This window comes from Myotis lucifugus, unplaced genomic scaffold (genome assembly GCF_000147115.1).
Source record: "Myotis lucifugus unplaced genomic scaffold, Myoluc2.0 scaffold_19, whole genome shotgun sequence".
In the NCBI taxonomy this organism is placed as follows: Eukaryota; Metazoa; Chordata; class Mammalia; order Chiroptera; family Vespertilionidae; genus Myotis; species Myotis lucifugus.
The window spans coordinates 8,267,770-8,288,340 of NW_005871067.1; the positions used below are offsets into that span (position 1 = coordinate 8,267,770).

The 20,571-nt window shown below is 44.7% G+C and overlaps 1 protein-coding gene and 1 pseudogene across 1 annotated transcript in view; both read right to left on the reverse strand.

Moving 5' to 3' along the window:
- The window catches only part of MICAL3 (microtubule associated monooxygenase, calponin and LIM domain containing 3), a 263,988-nt gene that overhangs the window by 152,363 nt on the left and 91,054 nt on the right, over nucleotides 1-20,571 (reverse strand). The window contains exons 2-8 of the mRNA XM_023751303.1: nucleotides 9,174-9,511; nucleotides 6,665-6,872; nucleotides 4,020-4,136; nucleotides 3,527-3,628; nucleotides 2,816-2,971; nucleotides 1,505-1,605; nucleotides 484-662 (exon numbers count right to left, since the gene is read on the reverse strand). Of these exons, the coding sequence (XP_023607071.1) occupies nucleotides 484-662; nucleotides 1,505-1,605; nucleotides 2,816-2,971; nucleotides 3,527-3,628; nucleotides 4,020-4,136; nucleotides 6,665-6,872; nucleotides 9,174-9,437 (1,127 nt within the window). The 5' untranslated portion in view covers nucleotides 9,438-9,511. The remainder of the gene's footprint in view (nucleotides 1-483; nucleotides 663-1,504; nucleotides 1,606-2,815; nucleotides 2,972-3,526; nucleotides 3,629-4,019; nucleotides 4,137-6,664; nucleotides 6,873-9,173; nucleotides 9,512-20,571) is intronic.
- On the reverse strand, nucleotides 16,852-17,539 carry LOC106696558 (annotated as a pseudogene).

The window sequence follows — 20,571 nt, forward strand, 5'->3', positions numbered from 1 at the left end:
TTCTTAAAGGCTCTATAGAACCCCCCCAACAAAGAAAAACAATAATGAGAGAAAAGGGGTTTTCCACATAAATGGCTGAAAAACTACTTTTCTATTTTGGAGGTTCCTGACATACTGAGCCAAATCTTTTATTCTCCTGAAGTGGGGCTTATGGTTTCCAAGTGTCCCTGATGGTACTTTCAGTTACCACTACAAGATGTTAAAAGCCAAAACACAAATACTCAAGTTGGCCCTTGAAACAGTTTGTTCACCATTAAGTAAGTGGTCAGAATGAATTTAGTGTTTAGCAGCACACACAGAAAGGATGGCTCTTGCCCTCTAAAAAAAAATAAGTAAACAAAAAGGAAAAGTAAATCAGAGTCTTGGCATTCCAGATCGTTCCTACATAATTTTGACTGATAACAATGGGCACACTGCCTATTTTTTACTGATAAAACATTCAAATACATCTTGTTTATGCTCTTGGCAGAATGGGCTGCACACACTGCTTGGTCCTGTTTCTCCTCATAGACATAAAGGACCACAAGGTTAAGAAGCAGATACAAGGTAACAAGTGGAAAGAGGCTGTGCTGCAGGAACATGTTCATATGCTCACCCCTACCATTGCTCTCAGATAAGGCTACAGTATACTGCAGATTAAAGTGACCGGATTCATTAGTATCCTGCAGAGACAGAGGACACCCTCAAATTCAGCCATGAGACTGTGGTGGGAATTGCACATGTGGGGATAGTAATTCTCACATTGAGACCATATCAGACTTAAGAAATTCTCCTTAAGGAACCCTCTACCCTGTGGTTTTCTGATTTCCTATTCAGATCATCATCTCACGGAATGTCATACATTTAGTCACCTAAAAAAAGGCTGAGCAGGAGGATCTGGCTAAGGATGAATAAGAAGCCTTTACTGTTAAGTTATGCAGAGGTTTCAATACACCCTGACCGAGTCAGGGTTCCCTGGACTTCTGACAGCCACATCTAGAGTAAAACCAGAACCATTTTCAGGCTCCCATAAACACCAACTATTGCTTCTTGGTCAAACTCCATTCCCTCTAGCACCCCTTCCAAAAGATGACCTAACCAATAATTGGTCATACATGAAATTCTCTAGAACCACAAATCAAATCACCTAAAATTAAACTGAATATTTATTCCTGAATTATCTGAGATTTGCTTTGGAACAATCCAATTGCAGGACTGGGGAGTGAGTTGGGTACTAATGAAACAATATTGGTCATGTGTTGATAATTCTGAAAGCCAGATAATAGACACATGGGAGTTCATCAGATAATCCTCTCTACTTTTGTTTATATTAGAAAATTTCCATAATAAACAGTACTTTTTTAAGTTTAACTAAAAAACATTAGAGTACATGTTACCAGATGAGTTAGGGGGCTTGTTTTCATTCCCTTGCAGGAAAACTCATCTGACAATAAAATTCTTTCTCTTGGTGATCATACTAACCAGTACAACATAAAAAGAGGTTTAAAAGAAATCTATCACTTACATGCAGTATCACCCCTTTGTCCAGTAAACTCTGCTTTTTGGCCGTCATTACAAAATAGTGTGTGTCATCTTTGTAGTAGACGATGTTCTCCAAGTCAATACCTGCAAAACAAAAATGTTGAAGGTATATTAGGGCAGCCAGAGAGATTGTATGTGGGTCCACAGAGACCAGGGTTGTAAAACCCTAAGCAGGAAAAGAGAAAGCAAAAAAGATGTCTGAGTCCAGATTCTCACTTCCTGAACATTCGGTTCATAAAAAGAGGGGGAACTTTGTTTATCTTTGTACTGCTCTGTAACTCACTTGACACTCTAAGTTATCCTAAAAACAATGATCAATAGTAAGCAGAAATATATAAAGATTGAAAGAAAAAGAAAGATTAACCCTTAGTAAGACGGTCTGGGTTAGTTATCGGGTTAAACCTCTTTTATAGTCATCAAGGCAACTGGGGGAATCTCCTAGAACTGGAAGCAGAGAGTGAACTACTGGCTTTTAATTTCAATTAATCTAAAAAAAATAGATGTAATGGAAAGAAATCATGTTCTAGAAAACAGAGAATTAGAATCTGCTGTACATTTTTGTTGCATCGAAACATCTAAGTTAATTTATTCAAAAGCTATCATATAAAAATCTCATTCCTATCTAGCATATGGTTTACTTCAAGACCAAAGTAGAACTTAGTAGACAAAGTAGTACACTCAATGCCTAAAGTCAGGTTCTCAATAAACCAGAGAACTACCAGCCAATAGGTTACTGCATTAAACCACTTAGAGCAGTGGTTCTCAACCTTCCTAATGCCGCGACCCTTTAATACAGTTCCTCATGTTGTGGTGACCCCCAATTTCATTGTTACAAATTGAACATAATTAAAGCATAGTGATTAATCACAAAAACAATATGTAATTATATATGTGTTTTCCGATGGTCTTAGGCGACCCCTGTGAAAGGGTTGTTAGACCCCCAAATGGGTCTCGACCCACAGGTTGAGAACCGCTGACTTAGAGCCACAGTGTAGAGGAAGGGGTAGGAGAAGAGTTGGTAAAAGACAGCACGAACACTTAAAAACAAACACACAAATATAGTAAAAACCCAATCCAGAGTATCTCAGTCCCTGTGATGAGGATAAAGAACATTAGAGTAGCAATCAGTGATGGAAAGCATTACACTTAGAACAAAGCATGTGAGTGAGGAAGGAGCAACGGGTAAATGACACAGTAACACCAATGATTACCCAACCACCAAACTATCCAAGAGAAAGCCACAAGTAGTTATTTAAAGTTCTATCCTTATTGCTTTCAAGGCACTGATACCAACCTGTAGCTTCCCTGAGCTCCTGGAAAAATTTTTGGTTGAATATGAAAGCCACTCCACTGATCTCTTCCACTTTGGCTTCTGCTGTTGTATTTCGGTTGATAAAATTTGCTGTAATGGCAATGGCCAGTTTGCCTCGAAATTCCTTCCGACGAAATCCTGGAGGGAAAGAAATTTTCAGATGTGGCAGCAGTTGGCTAGAGAGGAAGGAAGGTCACTTCAAACAGGAAGCGGGTATTGATGATGACATTTGGGAACATAGGTGATAAAAATCAATGGAAAAATTTTAGGGCAGCTCTTCTCAACCTGAAAATAAGGTGTTTACCCATCAAAGAATATAACAATCCAGAAAAGAAGTCAAAGTCTCCTGCACACTAACAAAAAATTTGAAATCTGACTAACCAGAATGTTACTTAATACTAGGAATTCCATTTTTTTTTTAAAAAAAAGGGAAGCCATCTTTTATTAAGCTGAGATTTAATCCTGTAGTGCCAACTGCTCTAAGTATAGCTTGTCTCTTAGTACCCTAACAAGATTACCCTGTAAGAAGTAAACCAAGTACCACTTGGCTAGAAAGACTGGGGCTGCCATTAAATTAGAGTAGGTAGCACACATATGTGGATCCTCTCTGATGACACAAATTCTCACCCCAGGGTTTGGAGAAGGTCACCCTTCACTCTGCAATAAACCAGGAAAAGGAATAATGACCAATACCTTCCAAGGTGTTCCTACGGCCATCCCCTCCAATGATCACTTCAAATTCATATTCTGACACAGGATGGGTTTTAGGGTGCACCAGTGCCCGCCAACCTATCCCTGTAGACCAAAGTAAAATTGAAGGTTGTCACCCAGATCATATTCATACACCTAAGACATCTCAAGATACCCAGGTAGGCAAACACCAAGCCAAAAACAGGTTTAAAAGCATGGGGTACAAACCACAGAAAGAAAGAGGCCTCACAAAGGAACGTTCCCACCATACAATTTTCTATAATGAATACAAGTGCCTGCAATGTCTAATACTATCTCAAAGGCCTCTTCATTAAATCAAAAGTTCCTCAAAAGATACTGGCTATACAGAGAAGCCCTTTTTAAGTAGTTCTGAAAACAACCCACAGATTCCTATAGTTTTCTGCTTTGATCTCACCTTTTCTCACCCATTTGATGCCCTTTTATCCCTACTCCCCCCTTTTCCAATTCAACTCACGTTCATTTTCTTGGTCCTCAGGAGGGTGTACAAGTCCTTGGAATTCTACACTGACATGAATTTCAATGCCTAGGATCAATGCTACTTTCAAAAGTATTAGTTGAAGCTGACGGATACCTGGGTAAACAAAAAGATAACACAAGTTAGGGCACATTGAAAAAAAGAGTACCAGTTAGCAGTCACTGCTCAGGTTTCCACCTGTCTACCTATGCAGAGTTTATCCAGATTCTCAACGCTTCCTATAACAGGAGACATTTTCCAAGCCATGTTCCACAGCCTCTTTCTTTACTAAGGGCAAGAAATGCTCTAGAGCAGTGGTTCTCAACCTTGGCTGCACATTAGAATCACCTGGGAATCTTTTTAAAATCCTGATTTCTGGGCTTCATCCTCCGGAAATTCTGTTTCTTTGTTACTAATGTTGTGGCCCCACCCCAAAACAAAGAAACAGAATTTCCGGAGAATGAGGCCCAGAAATCAGGATTTTAAAAAGATTCCCAGGTGATTCTAATGTGCAGCCAAGGTTGAAACCACTGCTCTAGCTCTAGAGAGGCACACAAGCCCACTCCCACCTCTTGGGTGAGATACAGTGGGGCCTTGACTTACGAATTTAATTAGTTCTGAGACCGAGCTCGTTAAGGAGCTCATTAACTCAAATTACTCTATCGACTCAATGCAAAAAATCGGTGGAGAGACAGCTGGTATCTCAAAAAACTCGTTAGTCGGGACACTCGTAAGTCAAGGCCCCACTGTATTAAAAATAAGCAAAAGCTCTGACATAACACGAAATTGTGGCCAACAGGAGACTCTACTTTCTATGCTCTCCTGATTCAGTTAGAGCCACAATTATTTAGCAGAACCTACAATACTTACAGGACATGGTAGTTACTAGAAGAGGTAGAAGATATGCACCCACAAGTATGCTTTCCAGTTAGATCCAAAGGGGGCTGTACTACTTCCTGGGATTCCAGATAGTTCTCCTTCATCTTATTACCTCACTGATCTTCACAGATGCTTAGAGGTGAGACGGGGAACTTCAATGCAAGTTTAGTAGTCTCTTACCATTCCCCCTCCCACTACTGGTCTATAGTTGCAGAAGCTAAGGTTCAAAATGAATGAAAATCTTGCTCATTATCCTAGTGAGATTTATTTATTTAACCAGTTAACTGCCATGATATTGTGAATTTAATTAAAAAAGGTTCCCTGCTTGCATCTATAGACGCTTATGGCGTACAAATGGTTAATATTCAGTGAGTACCTGCCAGATGCCAGACACACTAGATAAAAATCTAGTCCCTGATGTAGGACACAGCTCCAAGACATATCCTGCCATACATAAGGCAGACAAATCCACTGAATGAATGACCTTTGGTCCTCTCTTAAGACCAGTCCTACCTGCAGCCTGTGGCTAATGTGCTAGGAGTGCATGCAAATCCTCCTCTAGATCATTTGGTTATTTTCCCCAGGTTTTACAACCTGACTCATTCAGAGTCACACATGCAGTGACTCATTAAATCCCATGTTAGCACACATTTTATATTTGCAGACAACTGGGTTCCAAGATGCTTTAAACATTACAGCCCAATAGGTGGGCAGAGTGCTTCTTCTGCCTAGGGAATGTGGCAGCTGTGGCCAGTGTTTGGTAAACTGGCACAGCCACTTCAAACAGCAAAAGGTTTAATAGTTGACTGTATTTACAGGGCACAACTGAAGGAGCTCAGAACAAAAGTTCCTTGATAAGGTTTCTCTGGAATTAATGATCACACTTCAACCTCATAATGTAGACACTGTTTTCATGAACACGCACAGTCATGAAAACAAAATCACTGACTGCATTAACTTGTATTTACTTCAAAGCTTGAATATGACAAGAGTATAGCAAAAACTCTCTGGGCTGTAGACCTCATGAGAATCATCTAACCCAGCGGTTCTCAACCTGTGGGTCGCGACCCATTTGGGGGTCGAACAACCCTTTCACAGGGGTCGCCTAAGACCATCGGAAAACACATATATAATTACATATTGTTTTTGTGATTAATCACTATGCTTTAGTTATGTTCAATTTGTAACAATGAAAATACATCCTGCATATCAGATATTTACATTACGATTCATAACAGTAGCAAAATTACAGTTATGAAGTAGCAATGAAAATAATTTTATGGTTGGGGGTCACCACAACATGAGGAACTGTATTAAAGGGTCACGGCATTAGGAAGGTTGAGAGCCACTGATCTAACCAAAGAACTCGCATTATCAACTTGCCATTCACCAAAACTAGGAGTCTGCTTCTTCTATAACCGTGGTTTCCCCAGCTGTGTCCTCATAGCTTTTGTTCTTATACTAGTACAGCATCTTTCATATCACATTCCAAAGAACTGCATGCTTTGTTCTGCTTCTACTGGACTAAGAATCACCAGAGTCTAATCAAGGCCCACACTGGTCATCCTATTTCCTAGCCTGGCCCCAATGTCTATCCCACCATTGTAAGTGTTAAATAAGAGTCCAAGATCTAACTTAGAAATCCCTAAGCTAAATTCTGTGTAGTTAAATCTTTCTAGGTTACAGAACAACACATGGAAGGTATTTTGACTCCAAGCAGAGTGTGTTTCTATACAACAGATACTAAAAGAACTGGTTTTACTTACTGATATGGTCAATGGCTCCAGCACAGAACTTGCCATAGAACTTCTTGGCACCCAAACCTCGCAGATCATGTATGGTGAATGGCCAGAGATGCAAGACATTGTTGCGGGAGAAGGCATCTCGTTTCTCAATAACAACTACCTTAGCTCCCAGTAAGGATAAGTCGATGGCTGTGCGGAGACCACAGGGGCCAGCTCCAATGATGAGACACTGAAAAACACAGCTGTTTTTAGGGCAAAGGCAGCATCTCTTGAGAAAGCTCACACTTCTAGAAAAGTTTCATGATCTCATAACCATCATTCCCTAAAGCCCCAAAATAGGGTTATTCTCTCCACTTCCAACCAATCTGGGCCACAACAGAACATTTGCAATGGTTTGAAGAAAAGCTGGTGGTGGCTATGAATAAAAAAGACATAATTGTCAGTGCCAGATACAAACTTAGCACATGTTCACCCTGTAGATCTGCAACATATTTAAATGGGTCATAGTTTCAACAAACGATTTAAAATCACATCTCATTTTCATCAAAAGGAGAGGATCTTTTGTTTTTTGTTTTTAAATATATTTTTACTAGAGGCCCGGTGCACAAATTCATGCACCAGTTAGATCCCTCGGCCTTTCCTGTGGGATGGGGCAGAAACCGGCTCTCTGACATCCCCCGAGGAGTCCCAGATTGGGAGAGGGTGCAGGCCAGGCCGAAGGACCCCACCAGTGCACAATCTGGGCCGGGGAGAGACGCGGGAGGTTGGCCAGCCGGGGAGGGACCGTGGGAGGGCTCCAGGGTGTGTCTGTCCCATCTCCCTCAGTCTTTATCAGCTGGACCCCAACAGCAAGCTAACCTACTGGTCAGAGCATCTGCCCCCTGGTGGTCAGTGCACATCATAGCAATCAAACCATGACTACCTGGTTCGTAGGTAGATGATCAACCACTGACCCACACTGGCTGGGCAGGAGAGGCTCTTTTGGAAGGTTTCTAAGTCAAGCAGATTTCTGTCCAAGGAGACATAGATTATTAAATACATAGTCCTTGCAACCTTAGAGTCCTGGAATGGGTCTTCCACTCAAATGATTCCCAGGAGGTAACTTCCAAGAGCCAGTTTTATGTGCTGAAAAAAGTTCTTAAATCATACTTTAGACAAAGTCCAGGGAAAGGATCTTGAAAATCCATATTTAATAGAAGTATTTAGGGTGAGACTGGACACAACTAATTTGCATTGCATGTGCAGAAGAAAAAAACAGAACATGCAATATTTTGGCTTTGAATTCCTTTTATCCTTAATAAAACTCCCGAACTCACTCATAAAAGTCATGCCTTTGAATTTCTTGAATTTTGCTGATAAATATCTAACTAAATGGCCCGGCCAGTGTGGGTCAGTGGTTGAGAGTAGCCCTATGGACCAGAAGGTCACGGTTCGATTCCCGGTCAGGGCACATGCCCAGGTTGCAGGCTTGATCCCCAGTGTGGGTGTGCAGGAGGCAGCCAATCAATGATTCCCTTTCATCACTGATGTTTGTATCTCTCTCCTTTTCCCTTCCTCTCTGAAATCAATAAAAATATAAAAAATTTAACCAAATGCAAATCCACTGGGGATGGGTCTCTAAGTACCTATACAAGGCAAATTAAAGCTCATGAAAGAGCATTAATGACATAATCATGAAGTCATTTGCAACTTTATTTATTAGCTTTCTCCCAGAAGATGTGTTCTTATATAAGCAGGAAAGGCATTGTTTCTCTACTTCCTCATACCTACCCTTCCTGACTGAATAGCTCAGGTCTTTGCCCAGGTCTACCTTTTTCATGAAAACACTGTTTCTATATATTGTGAAGAAACCAAAAGAAATAATTTGGTTCATAAGGCCCTTAAACAGACTTTTGAAATATGGATAAAAAGAGGTCTGAAGCCTGTGGCAAATTCCCAAGTTGGCAGATATTATCTATACCTTACCATTTACTGAGTATAGAACAATGACTTTGTAAAGTTGATATGCCAAACACCATGAAGCTGTGTTTGTACAGGAAGCTAATAGGGCCTGGCTACTTCTTGGCTAAATGACCTGCATCCACGATCCCCAGTAGGGAGGGGGGATGGGGGGGGATGAGGGCGGTGTGTGTGTGTGGTGTGTGTGTGTGTGTGTGTGTGTGTGTGTGCAAGAGGCAGCTGATCAATGTGAGATTCAAAACAAAGCCTCAGCAAAAGAATGAAGTTGCTACACCATTAAAGTTATTCTGAAATAGTTGAAACCCTGAATGTTCAATATATAAGTACATGAAATAAGAATAAAGTTTGGCACATGAAACAGTCAAATGAACATAAATAATGGCTCCACAAACCTTCACAAGGTATAAGGTTTGACTTCCTATACTAGATCATGGCTGATTTGGCCTAGTTTTCACCCAGTCAGCTTCTACTTGATCCTTTTTTCAAGGCCTACCCCTACTCAAAAATCTTTTCTTTTCTGGTTAAATCCTTAGGTCAATGACCCCAAGGCCTCAGAATAGCCAAAGCTTACCTTGGTGTTAGTACATGCTTTCCCCTTTTTGTAGTCTTTGTGGCTGCCCCGTTTGTCCAGCTTTGCCCAGAGGGCTTTGGCTTTCCAGTAGTTGAGTTTGGACTTGAGCTTGTGATAAAAGGAGCGATAGTCCTTAGGCTTCAGTTCAAGATGGTCACAGAGCTCTTGGAAGGCCTTAAGAGTCCCCTTGCAGGTGGTAGCCTGCACAAATTGGTCAAAGAGGGTGTGTGCTTGATTCATTGTCTCATTCTTACTCTCCTCCATGCTTCCCCACCCTCAGCACCCCAGACAAAGGGGGCAGTGGGATGGCTGTTGGTCCACGACACTGTCAGATTAAACTAACAAAAATAAAGAAAAAGAAATGGTAAATCCAAATTTTATCTACAAACATTTTCTAGGAGACATAACTCTTTTTCAATGGAATTCCTAAGTGCTCTAGTCATTCATTCAACAAATGTATATTGCATACCTTCTATACTCCAGGCACTGAGGTATTAGGTAAGGAAATATTAGTTAGTACAACAAAGGATTTGCAGTTTAGTGGGTGAGACAGATTCATAAACAGAATTTTAAATGTACTATGCTAAGTGTCATTAGTGAGAGAGGCACAGGGATTGAGAACATTGAGGCAGAGTACCTAAGTCATAGGGAGAGAATCCTCATTGAAGATGAACCTGTGAGAAGTGACAGCTGAGTCTTTCAGGGTAAATAAGTGTTAGCAGATATGGAAGAAGTGTAGGACCTGGGAAAAGAAGTGAAACAAGAAGGCTTGTGAGTGACTCTTAAGGTAAAAGAGTCAAAAATGATCCCCAGGTTTCCTGGCCACTGAGTGAAAGACATCAGGCCAGTGAATTAAAAGCAGAAGAACTCATTTGTGAGGGCGGGGTGGTGAGTCACCTTTTAGACCTGATATGTTTGTGCTGCCTTTGTGGAGGTGCTCACTAAGCAGATAGGTATGAATCTGAAGCTTGGGGAGTAGCTAGGGACTCAGCCCTAGATTTAGGCATCATTAGCATACAGGTGGTAGTTGAACCAATGATAGCTGAACACAAGGAGAGTCTGTGGTAAGAGAAGAGCCATAGGCTTCCAATAAGACCTGGGACTCATAAACTTGTAAGGAGCTGGCAGAGATAGATGAGCTCTCTAGAAAAAGATTATGAGGCACAGTGAAGGGTGGTCTGAAGAGAACCAAAGAGTAGTGTCATAGCAGTCTAAAAAGCACAAAGTTCAGAAGTATCAAAGTCAACAGGGATTTAAAGACTGAAAAAATCCTGCCACTGCATATAGTATATGGCAGGGTGGGAAGATCTTATAGCCATTCCACTTTGCCCACCGATATATTTGACAGTAATAATGATGATGTCTATACCTTCCACTTATCAAAAACATCTATCCATACACCCACCATCCTGTGTTTGCTGGGAAGAAGCTTTAAGATGAGAGATGGTATGTTAGGTGCTACTTTATCCACTCACTCCCTTGGGTCTTTTTCATAATTTTTGTACCGTGTTTTATTTATCATCACTCTTTAGAAGTATAATGGGGGCGAGGGGGAGGCGTAAGGAGGCAAAGGACCAAAGACCAAAACTAATCCATAGGAAGAACAGAAAGGGAGAGCAAGGCAGTAAGACTCTCTTCTAATTCTGAAGTTTTCTAATTTTAGTGCTAAGAATACCTTCATGGTCACAGTACTCATTTCTGGTGCTGTAGTCATGATGGTCCACCACAGGGGCATCACCAATTTACCACTAGTGTGATAAACAGGACTACACTGGAACTTTGCTTTAAAGAGGATTTACTATTGGAGATGGGGGCAGGTGGAAGAAGTGAGTTGTTGATCCACTGTGTTCAGCTGTAGAAGTAACCCACTGTTAATGAACCAACCCAAGGGTAGTGGGAACCACCAAACTGTATGTGCTAATAAAATCAATTCTCAGAAGACAGGCACCAAATTCCAGACTGAGAACACAGGAAGAGATCCATGTTCTCTCCTGAAGCTCTTACACTGAGTAGGCCTCTGAGGAACAGAATCCCGTTTGTGAAGTAGAAGTAACATACTGCTTCTCTCCAAAGCTCACCATGATATCATAAGGTTAACCAAATCAACTGAAAATGTATCTTAAGTTTCATGAGTGAAAGTTAATAATTGAATACAAGGAACAGCCATTTCCCTCTGTTTTCTATGTCAACCGATGCATACTCTTTATATACTGTGGAGGCCAAGTCAAAGACGGTAATTCTTTTTGTTTTTTGGTGGCTTCTTTTTAATTTTTTTTAAATTAAATCTTTACTGTTCAGATTTTTACAGTTGTTCCTCTTTTTCCCCCCATAGCTCCCCTCTACCCGGTTCCCACCCCACCCTCTGCCATTACTCCCCACCACTGTCCTCATCCATAGGTGTATGATTTTTTCCCAGTCTCTTCCCGCACTCCCCACACCCCTTTCCTCCCAAGAATTGTCAGTCCACGCCCTTTCTATGCCCCTGATTCTATTATATTCACCAGTTTATTCTTTTCATCAGATTACTTATTCACTTGATTTTTAGATTCACTTATTGATAGATATGTATTTGTTGTTCATAATTTGTATCTTTACCTTTTTCTTCTTCTTCCTCTTCTTAAAGGATACCTTTCAGCATTTCATATAATACTGGTTTGGTGGTGATGAACTCCTTTAGTTTTTTCTTATCTGTGAAGCTCTTTATCTGACCTTCAATTCTGAATGATAGCTTTGCTGGGTAAAGTGATCTTGGTTGTAGATTCTTGCTATTCATCACTTTGAATATTTCTTGCCACTCCCTTCTGGCCTGCATAGTTTCTATTGAAAAATCAGCTGACAGTCGTATGGGTACTCCCTTGTAGGTAACTAACTGTTTTCCTCTTGCTGCTTTTAAGATTCTCTCGTTGTCTTTTGCTCTTGGCATTTTAATTATGATGTGTCTTGGTGTGGTCCTCTTTGGATTCGTCTTGTTTAGCGTTCTCTGCGCTTCCTGGACTTGTAAGTCTATTTCTTTCACCAGGTAGGGGAAGTTTTCTGTCATTATTTCTTCAAATAGGTTTTCAATATCTTGCTCTCTCTCTTCTTCTGGCACCCCCATAATTCGGATGTTGGTATGCTTGAACTTGTCCCAGAGGCTCCTTACACTATCTTCATATTTTTGTATTCTTTTTTCTTTTTGTTTTTCTGTTTGGGTGTTTTTTGCTTCTTCGTATTTCAAATCTTTGATTTGATTCTTGCGATCCTCTAGTCTGCTGTTGGATCTCTGTATATTATTCTTTATTTCAGTCAGTGTATGCTTAATTTCTAGTTGGTCCTTGTTCATATCCTTGAGGGTCTCACTAGATTTATGGAGGGTCTCACTAAATTTATCAGCGGTTTCTAGAAAATTCTTGAAAAACCTTATAACCGTGGTTTTGAACTCTATATCCAGTAGTTTGCTTTCCTCCATTTCTGTCATTTGTGACCTGTATCGTTGTCTCCGCATTTTGGCTGCTTCCCTGTGTTGATAGAATGGCTTTGTGTGCTAGGTGTCCTATAGGGCCCAGTGGCTCAGCCTCCCCAATTACCTGAGGTGGACACTCTTGGTGCACCCCTTTGTGGGCTGTGTACACAGTCTTGTCGTAGTTAAGCCTTGATTGTTGTAGGTATCACTGGGAGGAATTGGCCTCCAAGCCAATTGGCTGTGAGAATCAGCTATGTTTACGGTGGGAGAACTTCTGTGCTGGAGACACCCTTCTGGGGCAAGACTTGCTTCAGTGGGGCTTTGGTGCTCACTGAGTCTGCCCTCTGAGTGTGTCCCTTATGGATCTGAGGAATTGTAATCTGGATGGTCCCACTCTGACCACTGGGTACACTGGCTCTTGGATCTCTAAGGAGGTGCTAATTTAGCCTCTGCCTGAGGCTACCCAGCAGGAGCTACGGAGAGATCTGCAGATTCCTCTTCTTTGTTTGGGGTTTGGAGGTGCCCATATGAGGCCCAGCTGTGAAGCAATGCAAGCTGCTGTGGGGCCCTGGGCCTTCTTTTGGATGTTCTGGGTCTCTCTGACCCAGCTGCAGTTTGTTAGGTAATTTTATATTGCAAAGGGACAGGCCTTTCATATGCTAAAGCCTCTGCGCACAGCTTGGGTGGGGTGGGGTCTCAGGGAATCAACAGGGCGGAACAAACAGCTATGGCTGATCCTCAGTCCTGCCTTAAGAGGCCCCGGGTCTCAGTGTCCCGTGGTAATCGCTGCAAGCACCTCTGAGAGAAAGCCGCCTTCGAGTTCTGCCCGCTGCCAGACAGTTCAGTTTCTCCCCGTATGAGTCTGGGTCCCCAGAGACTCGCCTGGAACTGGAGTTCAGAGCAGTCGTAGCTCAAGACTCCCTCCTGATTGAAAAAGACAACCGTGTCCTCAGTTGCCAGCCCTTTCCGTGTGCGCCTCCGTACCTCTGCACTTTACTTCCGCACCTCCTCTGAGTCTCAGTGTGCTTTTTCTCTTTCCTTCTAGTTGTAGAATTTCCACTCAGCCAGCCTTCCTGTGGTTCTGGATGATGTCCGTTTTGTCTTTTAGTTGTATTTTTGAAGTGGTTGTGTGAGGCAGCAATTTCAGGTGTTTACCTATGCCGCCATCTTGGTTTCTCCAAGACGGTAATTCTTTACCCAAAATACACTGACTTGGCTTCTCCTCCCAAATATATCACTTACTCAACCCCTGTAGCTTTGGATATAAAAACTACACTACTAAGAAACTTCCAATATCTACCTGGCCAAGAATCCAGTAAGGAGTGGGATTAACTGGAATTCATCTCCAATTTCCCCTAAATAAAAGTTTATTCTAGGTAGACATAACAGAAAGAGAAATATTTTAAAGTTCCTCTAAAGAGTCCATTCTTTTTCTTACAAATCAAGGCTTATCTTAGAAATGATAGTCAATAGATGGCTGTAGGGGCAGGAAAAAAACAAGTGTTTGTCCAAAGGCAGAAGGGTGACAGGTCATAACTAAGGACTAGAAACAAAGGTCCTAGAGTGTTTGCTCTGCCAAGGGCCCTCTCTGTGGATATTTCTATAGCTTTATTTGCTGTTCTGGCAAGCAGACAGCACTCTGCAAGCCACTTGCATACCCTACCTGTGTTCATCATTAACTTTACGTCCACCAGAGTCACAATGTTTGGAAAGCTTTAATACACCTGGTCTAATCTCTCTGCCTTGTGTCAAGAAAGAAAATGATTTGTTGTTGTTGTTGTTGTTGTTCCTAAGTAGCAGCCACCTTCCACTCCTTGCCAGAATTGGAGCACTCAGTACTATAATTTTCTTGCTAAAACCAACACATTAAAGATCCTGCAATATGTGTTTCCAAAAGCCCTTCCCCCTGTCATAAGGCCCACTTTATGCTCACACCTCCCTAAAAGAGTCTCACACTTTTGTTTTCAGAGAATCATTTGCCTATGTAGGCTAACACCTTTTGGTTGGCTATCGCCCACTCTGTTTGAAATAAATATTCACTTCCAAAGAGTTGCTAACCACCACAGAGAGTACAAATCAAATGCCAGCACAGATGAACACCTCCACTAATAACTGGCCCCTAACCCTTCTGTTGATATAACACACTTTGAAATTTACAGGTTTCGGCACAGCTCCCAGACAGCTGAGCAAGGGCCTGCTTCCAAGCAGCAGGCAAGTATTAAGTGCCCAGTTGAAGGGATTTCGACCTGCGGGTCACTAATGACAACAGATAAATAGAGGTAAGTTGGTTCCTGGAACAATGTGACAGGCACCCAAGGTAAGACTACACTAGAGTTATTCCCTCGGGCTGCCTCACTTTTCCTACTTTGCAAGCCAAATGACAGCAGTGGGAAGATACTCAGGGTGGAACAGTTGTTCTGTAGATCTACAGACTCAGATGTCTCATTTATCAAAGGGACTCATCTGGCATTCTGATTCACTCTTAGAGCAGCTGGGGAAAACTGAAGGGCCATTCCTGTTATCTCCCTCATTTCCCTCATTCCTGAAAGTCAAACCTTGATGATGCCCTAAATGAACAATCCCTGTGTATGCTATATCCCAATATCCTGGGAAAATCAACATTCATAATCATAGGAACCTACAGACTAGGAAACATGGCTGGAAGGTATCAGAAATCCTGGGGACTGAAACCCAACATGTGGAAGGAAGGGATAAGAGAAGTGAGGAGCCTGAGTAGGCAAGAGGAAGAAGAGATGAATGACAGGTTTCCAGGCATCAGTGCAATTTCTACCAGTTGACAACATCCTGCATGCTCTGTCCTGTAGCAGCTGACTGCTGACTCAGAATTCGTGCACATCCTTTGGCAGTGGAGGAAAGTGCTGGAGAGGCTGTCTATAAAGTAAATGCAGGAGCAGTGTTTATGTTTCTATTTACAACAGAAGCAAAAAGTCAGTTGTCACTGACTCATGGCTGGTTATGTGAACACTCAATCTCTAGCTCTTAGAATAGATGGGTGGTTATTTGTGGGACGGGGGAGAATTATATTTAAAAATAGAAAAAGAAAAAAGAAACAAAACAACAAAGTAAGAATTATACTTTAAGAGTATAAAATCAGAGTCGAGTTCAGTCAATTTTCTCCCTAGCCACTGCACCATTAAACCAGGCAATGTGCAAAATCTTTGAATCTTATTTTAAATATCTATTAAACGCTTCTTTCCCAGCTCATTCAGTCAGAAGTCTGACTTGTCTAAATAGATCTTAGAAGTAGACATATAGGAAGCATATTTTGGAATGTCACTGGGAGGGAATTTAGATGATAAATGCTTTCAGATTATAGAGTTATGCCTCTGAAACAAGGGCTGTTCAGGCCACTATCATCTGTGGGTGGGGATACTGAGGCCCTCCGCTCAGGGGAGCAATGGGCTACTGAATCAGATCATCTAGGAATAAGATTGCTTGTTGCCTTCCCAGCTCCTGTACCAATAGCTTCTCATCTCTGTCTTTCACAGCCCTTAAATAAGGTTCACTGGGTACCTAGGAAGAGAGCTCAAAATACAATAAGGAAAGCAATCTTCCTCATATATTCTTAATTCTCTAGTTTCTGAGGTATTCCACCCTCAGCTCTTTCCTGATTTTCCGTTTCATTTAACACCAAACTAACACTCAGTAGGATGCCCAGGTAATGGGAAAACAGCCCCACCCTCACCTGCATGTCCCTTCCATTCCACTGAGCTGCTCTTTAATCACCAGAGCTCCTCAGAACCTGCATTTCTACAAGGACAGAGCTGCCTGGAGGACCAGGTCTCTGGAGCTACGACCTGACATATAGTGGAAATGTACTGTTTCTGTGGAGTCGATGAGGGGAACAGAACCCCATCTCAGGTTTCTATATGGGAACCCAGCAGCCCCATACTGGACCAATCCTGGGGTGATGCATTAGCTTTGGCCTATGTGGCTGGGGGAGTGGAGGAGAATGGGAGATATGTGACAGAGGAGATTCCTAATATGCTACCAAAAAGTGGTATTTGGCAATGTTATGGTCAGCCTGGGCAGGGAGTGATATTCTTTCTTTTAAAATCTGACAGCAATAAAATTTTTAAGTATTCTCCCCCCCACCCCCTGCCCCCCAATATGAACACAAACCAGTAAAAAAACAAAACAAAATTTCAGGCCCAGAGCTGATAGAGTAGAGACAAATGAGTGACACAAAAATGGAAATGACCTATGGTGGGAAGACAGAGATGAGTGCCATAAATACTGAGGGACACTAGAAGTACTAGGCGAGACTGGGGTGGCATCAGTGGCTACATGGCTCTAGGCCCTGGCCCTCCAGGTGCTTCACTTGGGGTCCTGGGTCTTGGACTCCTCCTCATGGTCTTCATATATCTCGCCCTTCTTCTGGGCCATGGTGTCCTGGTACTGCTGGTACTCGGACACCAGGTCATTCATGCTGTTCTTGGCCTCAGTGAACTCCATTTCATTCATGCCCTCAACCATGTACCAGTGCAGGAAGGCCTTGTGCCAAAACATGTCTGTGAACTGCTCTGAGATGCATTTGAATAGCTCCTAGATGGCTATGCTATTGCTGATGAAGGTGGAGGACATCTTGAGCCCGTGGGGCAGGATGTCACATGTAGCCATCTTCACATTGTTGGGGATCCACTCCATGAAGCAGCTGTTCTTGCTCTGGATGGCCATCATCTGCTTGTCCACCTCCTTCATGGACATGCAATGCAATCATGGAAGATGGTGGACACGGTCAGGTAGTGGCTGTGGCAGAGGTCGCAGGCAGCCATCATGTTCTTGGCATCGAGCATCTGCTGGTTGAGCTCAGGCACTGTCTGGGCCCGGTCCTGCTGGCTGCACTGGACGGTGAGCTGGCGAAACCAGGCATGAAGAAGTGTAGGTGGGACCTGGCTGGCATGGCTTGTGGTTGACCATCGACCTATGAACTAGAAGGTCATGGTTCAATTCCTGGTCAGGGTACATGCCCAGGTTTCAAGCTCGATCCCCAGTAGGGGGCATGCAGGAGGCAGCCGATCAATGATTCTCTCTCATCATTGATGTTTCTATCTCCCTCTTCCTTCCTCTCTTTATCTATCTATCTATCTATCTATCTATATATATATCTCCTATCTAACAATAGAGAAACATGGTAATTAGCCGTACCTCCGCTACCCTTCCCATTGGCTAATCAGGGCGATATGCAAATTAACTGCCAACCAAGATGGCGGCCGGCAGCCAGGCAGCTTGAAGCGAACAGGAGGCTTGCTTGCTTCAGTGACGGAGGAAGCCAACGTTCCCTGCCTGCCTTGCCGGCCTCTGAGCTTGCAGTTTAAGAAACAATGTTACAAATATAGAAGCTACACAAAACCCCAGAAACCTGCTTTAAGCCAGCCGGGCTTCAGCCAGCAGGACCGCAACATTGTTTCAATTATAGAACAAACACAGATCCCTGCTTTCAGCCAGCCAGGATCTCAGAGCTGGAGTGAGCAGGACCGCAACAGTGTTACAATTATAGAACCCAAACAAACCAGATACCTGCTTTCAGCAGCCGAGGCCTCAGAGCTGGAGCCAAGCCTCAGAGCTAAAGCTGGCCCAGAATAAAAAAAAAAGAAAAAAAGGACAGGTTGGGAGCTTCAGTCACCCGCCAGCCTGAAAACGGCCCTCAGCCCCTCACCCAGACTGGCCAGGCACCCCAGTGGGGACCCCCACCCTGAAGGGGGTGTGACCAGCTGCAAACAGCCATCATCCTCTCATCCAGGCTGGCCAGGCCCCCCAGTGGGGACCCCCACCCTGAAGGGGTTGTGACCAGCTGCAAACAGCCATCATCCTCTCATCCAGGCTGGCCAGGCACCCCAGTGGGGACCCCCACCCTGATCCAGGACACCCTTCAGGGCAAACCAGCCGGCCCCCACCCGTGCACCAGGCACCCCAGTGGGGACCCCCACCCTGATCCAGGACACCCTTCAGGGCAAACCAGCCGGCCCCCACCCGTGCACCAGGCCTCTATCCTATATAGTAAAAGGGTAATATGCCTCCCAGCACCAGGATCAGCAGAGCAGCGAGGCCTCCCAGCACCGGGATCAGCGGAGCCGCGAGGCCTCCCAGCACCGGGATCAGCGTGACAGGGGTCAGATAGGGGGGAGCTCCCAACCCCTGATCACCCTGCGGCTCTGTGTGTGACAGGGGGCGGGGCCCCCAACCCCCTGATCGGCCCTGCCCTGAGTGTGACAGTGGCAGCGCACCAACCCCCTGATCGGCCCTGCACTGTGAGTGACAGGGTGCGGCAGCCCAACCCCCCTCGCCCCCCACGGGCCCTGCTCTGTGTGTGACAGGGTAGAGCCATAATCTCTCCATCGACCCTGCCTTGAGTGTGACAGGGGGCGGTGCCCCAACTCCCCAATCGGCCCTACCCTGAGCGTGACTGAGGGTGGCATCGCAACCTCCCGATCCGCCCTGCTCTGTGCATGACGGGGCGGCGCCCCAACTCCCCAATCGGCCCTGCTCTGAGCCTGACCAGGGGCTGCACCTAGGGATTGGGCGTGCCCTCTGCCACCCGGAAGCAGGCCTAAGCCAGCAGGTCGTTATCTCCCGAGGGGTCCCAGACTGCGAGAGGGCATAGGCCAGGCTGGGGGACCCCCCTCCGCCCCCGAGTGCATAAATTTTTGTGCACCAGGCCTCTAGTATATATATATCTATATATATCTATCTCCTATCTAATAATAGAGAAACATGGTAATTAGCCGTACCTCCGCTACCCTTCCCATTGGCTAATCAGGGCGATATGCACATTAACTGCCAACCAAGATGGCGGCCAGCAGCCAGGCAGCTTGAAGCGAACAGGAGGCTTGCTTGCTTCAGTGACGGAGGAAGCCAACGTTCCCCGCCTGCCTTGCCGGCCTCTGAGCTTGCAGTTTAAGAAACAATGTTACAAATATAGAAGCTACACAAAACCCCAGAAACCTGCTTTAAGCCAGCCGGGCTTCAGCCAGCAGGACCGCAACATTGTTTCAATTATAGAACAAACACAGATCCCTGCTTTCAGCCAGCCAGGATCTCAGAGCTGGAGTGAGCAGGACCGCAACAGTGTTACAATTATAGAACCCAAACAAACCAGATACCTGCTTTCAGCAGCCGAGGCCTCAGAGCTGGAGCCAAGCCTCAGAGCTAAAGCTGGCCCAGAATAAAAAAAAAAGAAAAAAAGGACAGGTTGGGAGCTTCAGTCACCCGCCAGCCTGAAAACGGCCCTCAGCCCCTCACCCAGACTGGCCAGGCACCCCAGTGGGGACCCCCACCCTGAAGGGGGTGTGACCAGCTGCAAACAGCCATCATCCTCTCATCCAGGCTGGCCAGGCCCCCCAGTGGGGACCCCCACCCTGAAGGGGTTGTGACCAGCTGCAAACAGCCATCATCCTCTCATCCAGGCTGGCCAGGCACCCCAGTGGGGACCCCCACCCTGATCCAGGACACCCTTCAGGGCAAACCAGCCGGCCCCCACCCGTGCACCAGGCCTTTATCCTATATAGTAAAAGGGTAATATGCCTCCCAGCACCGGGATCAGCAGAGCAGCGAGGCCTCCCAGCACTGGGATCAGCGAGACAGGGGGCAGCGAACAAACCCCCTGATCGCCCTTCGGCTCTGTGTGTGACAGGGGGCGGGGCCACAACCTCCCTATCCCCCCTGCTCTGTTCGTGACAGGGGAAAGCGCCTCAACCCCCTGATCACCCTGCTCTGTGTGTGACAGAGTGCGGCACCCCAACCCCCCCCCCCCACGGGCCCTGCTCTGTGTGTGACGGGGTAGAGCCATAACCTCCCCATCGGCCCTGCCCGGAGTGTGACAGTGGTGGTGCCCCAACCCCCTGATCTGCCCTGCTCTGTGTGTGACAGGGGGCGGTGCCCCAACTCCCCTCTAGGCCCTACTCTGTGAGTGACAGGGGGGAGCTCCTCAACCCC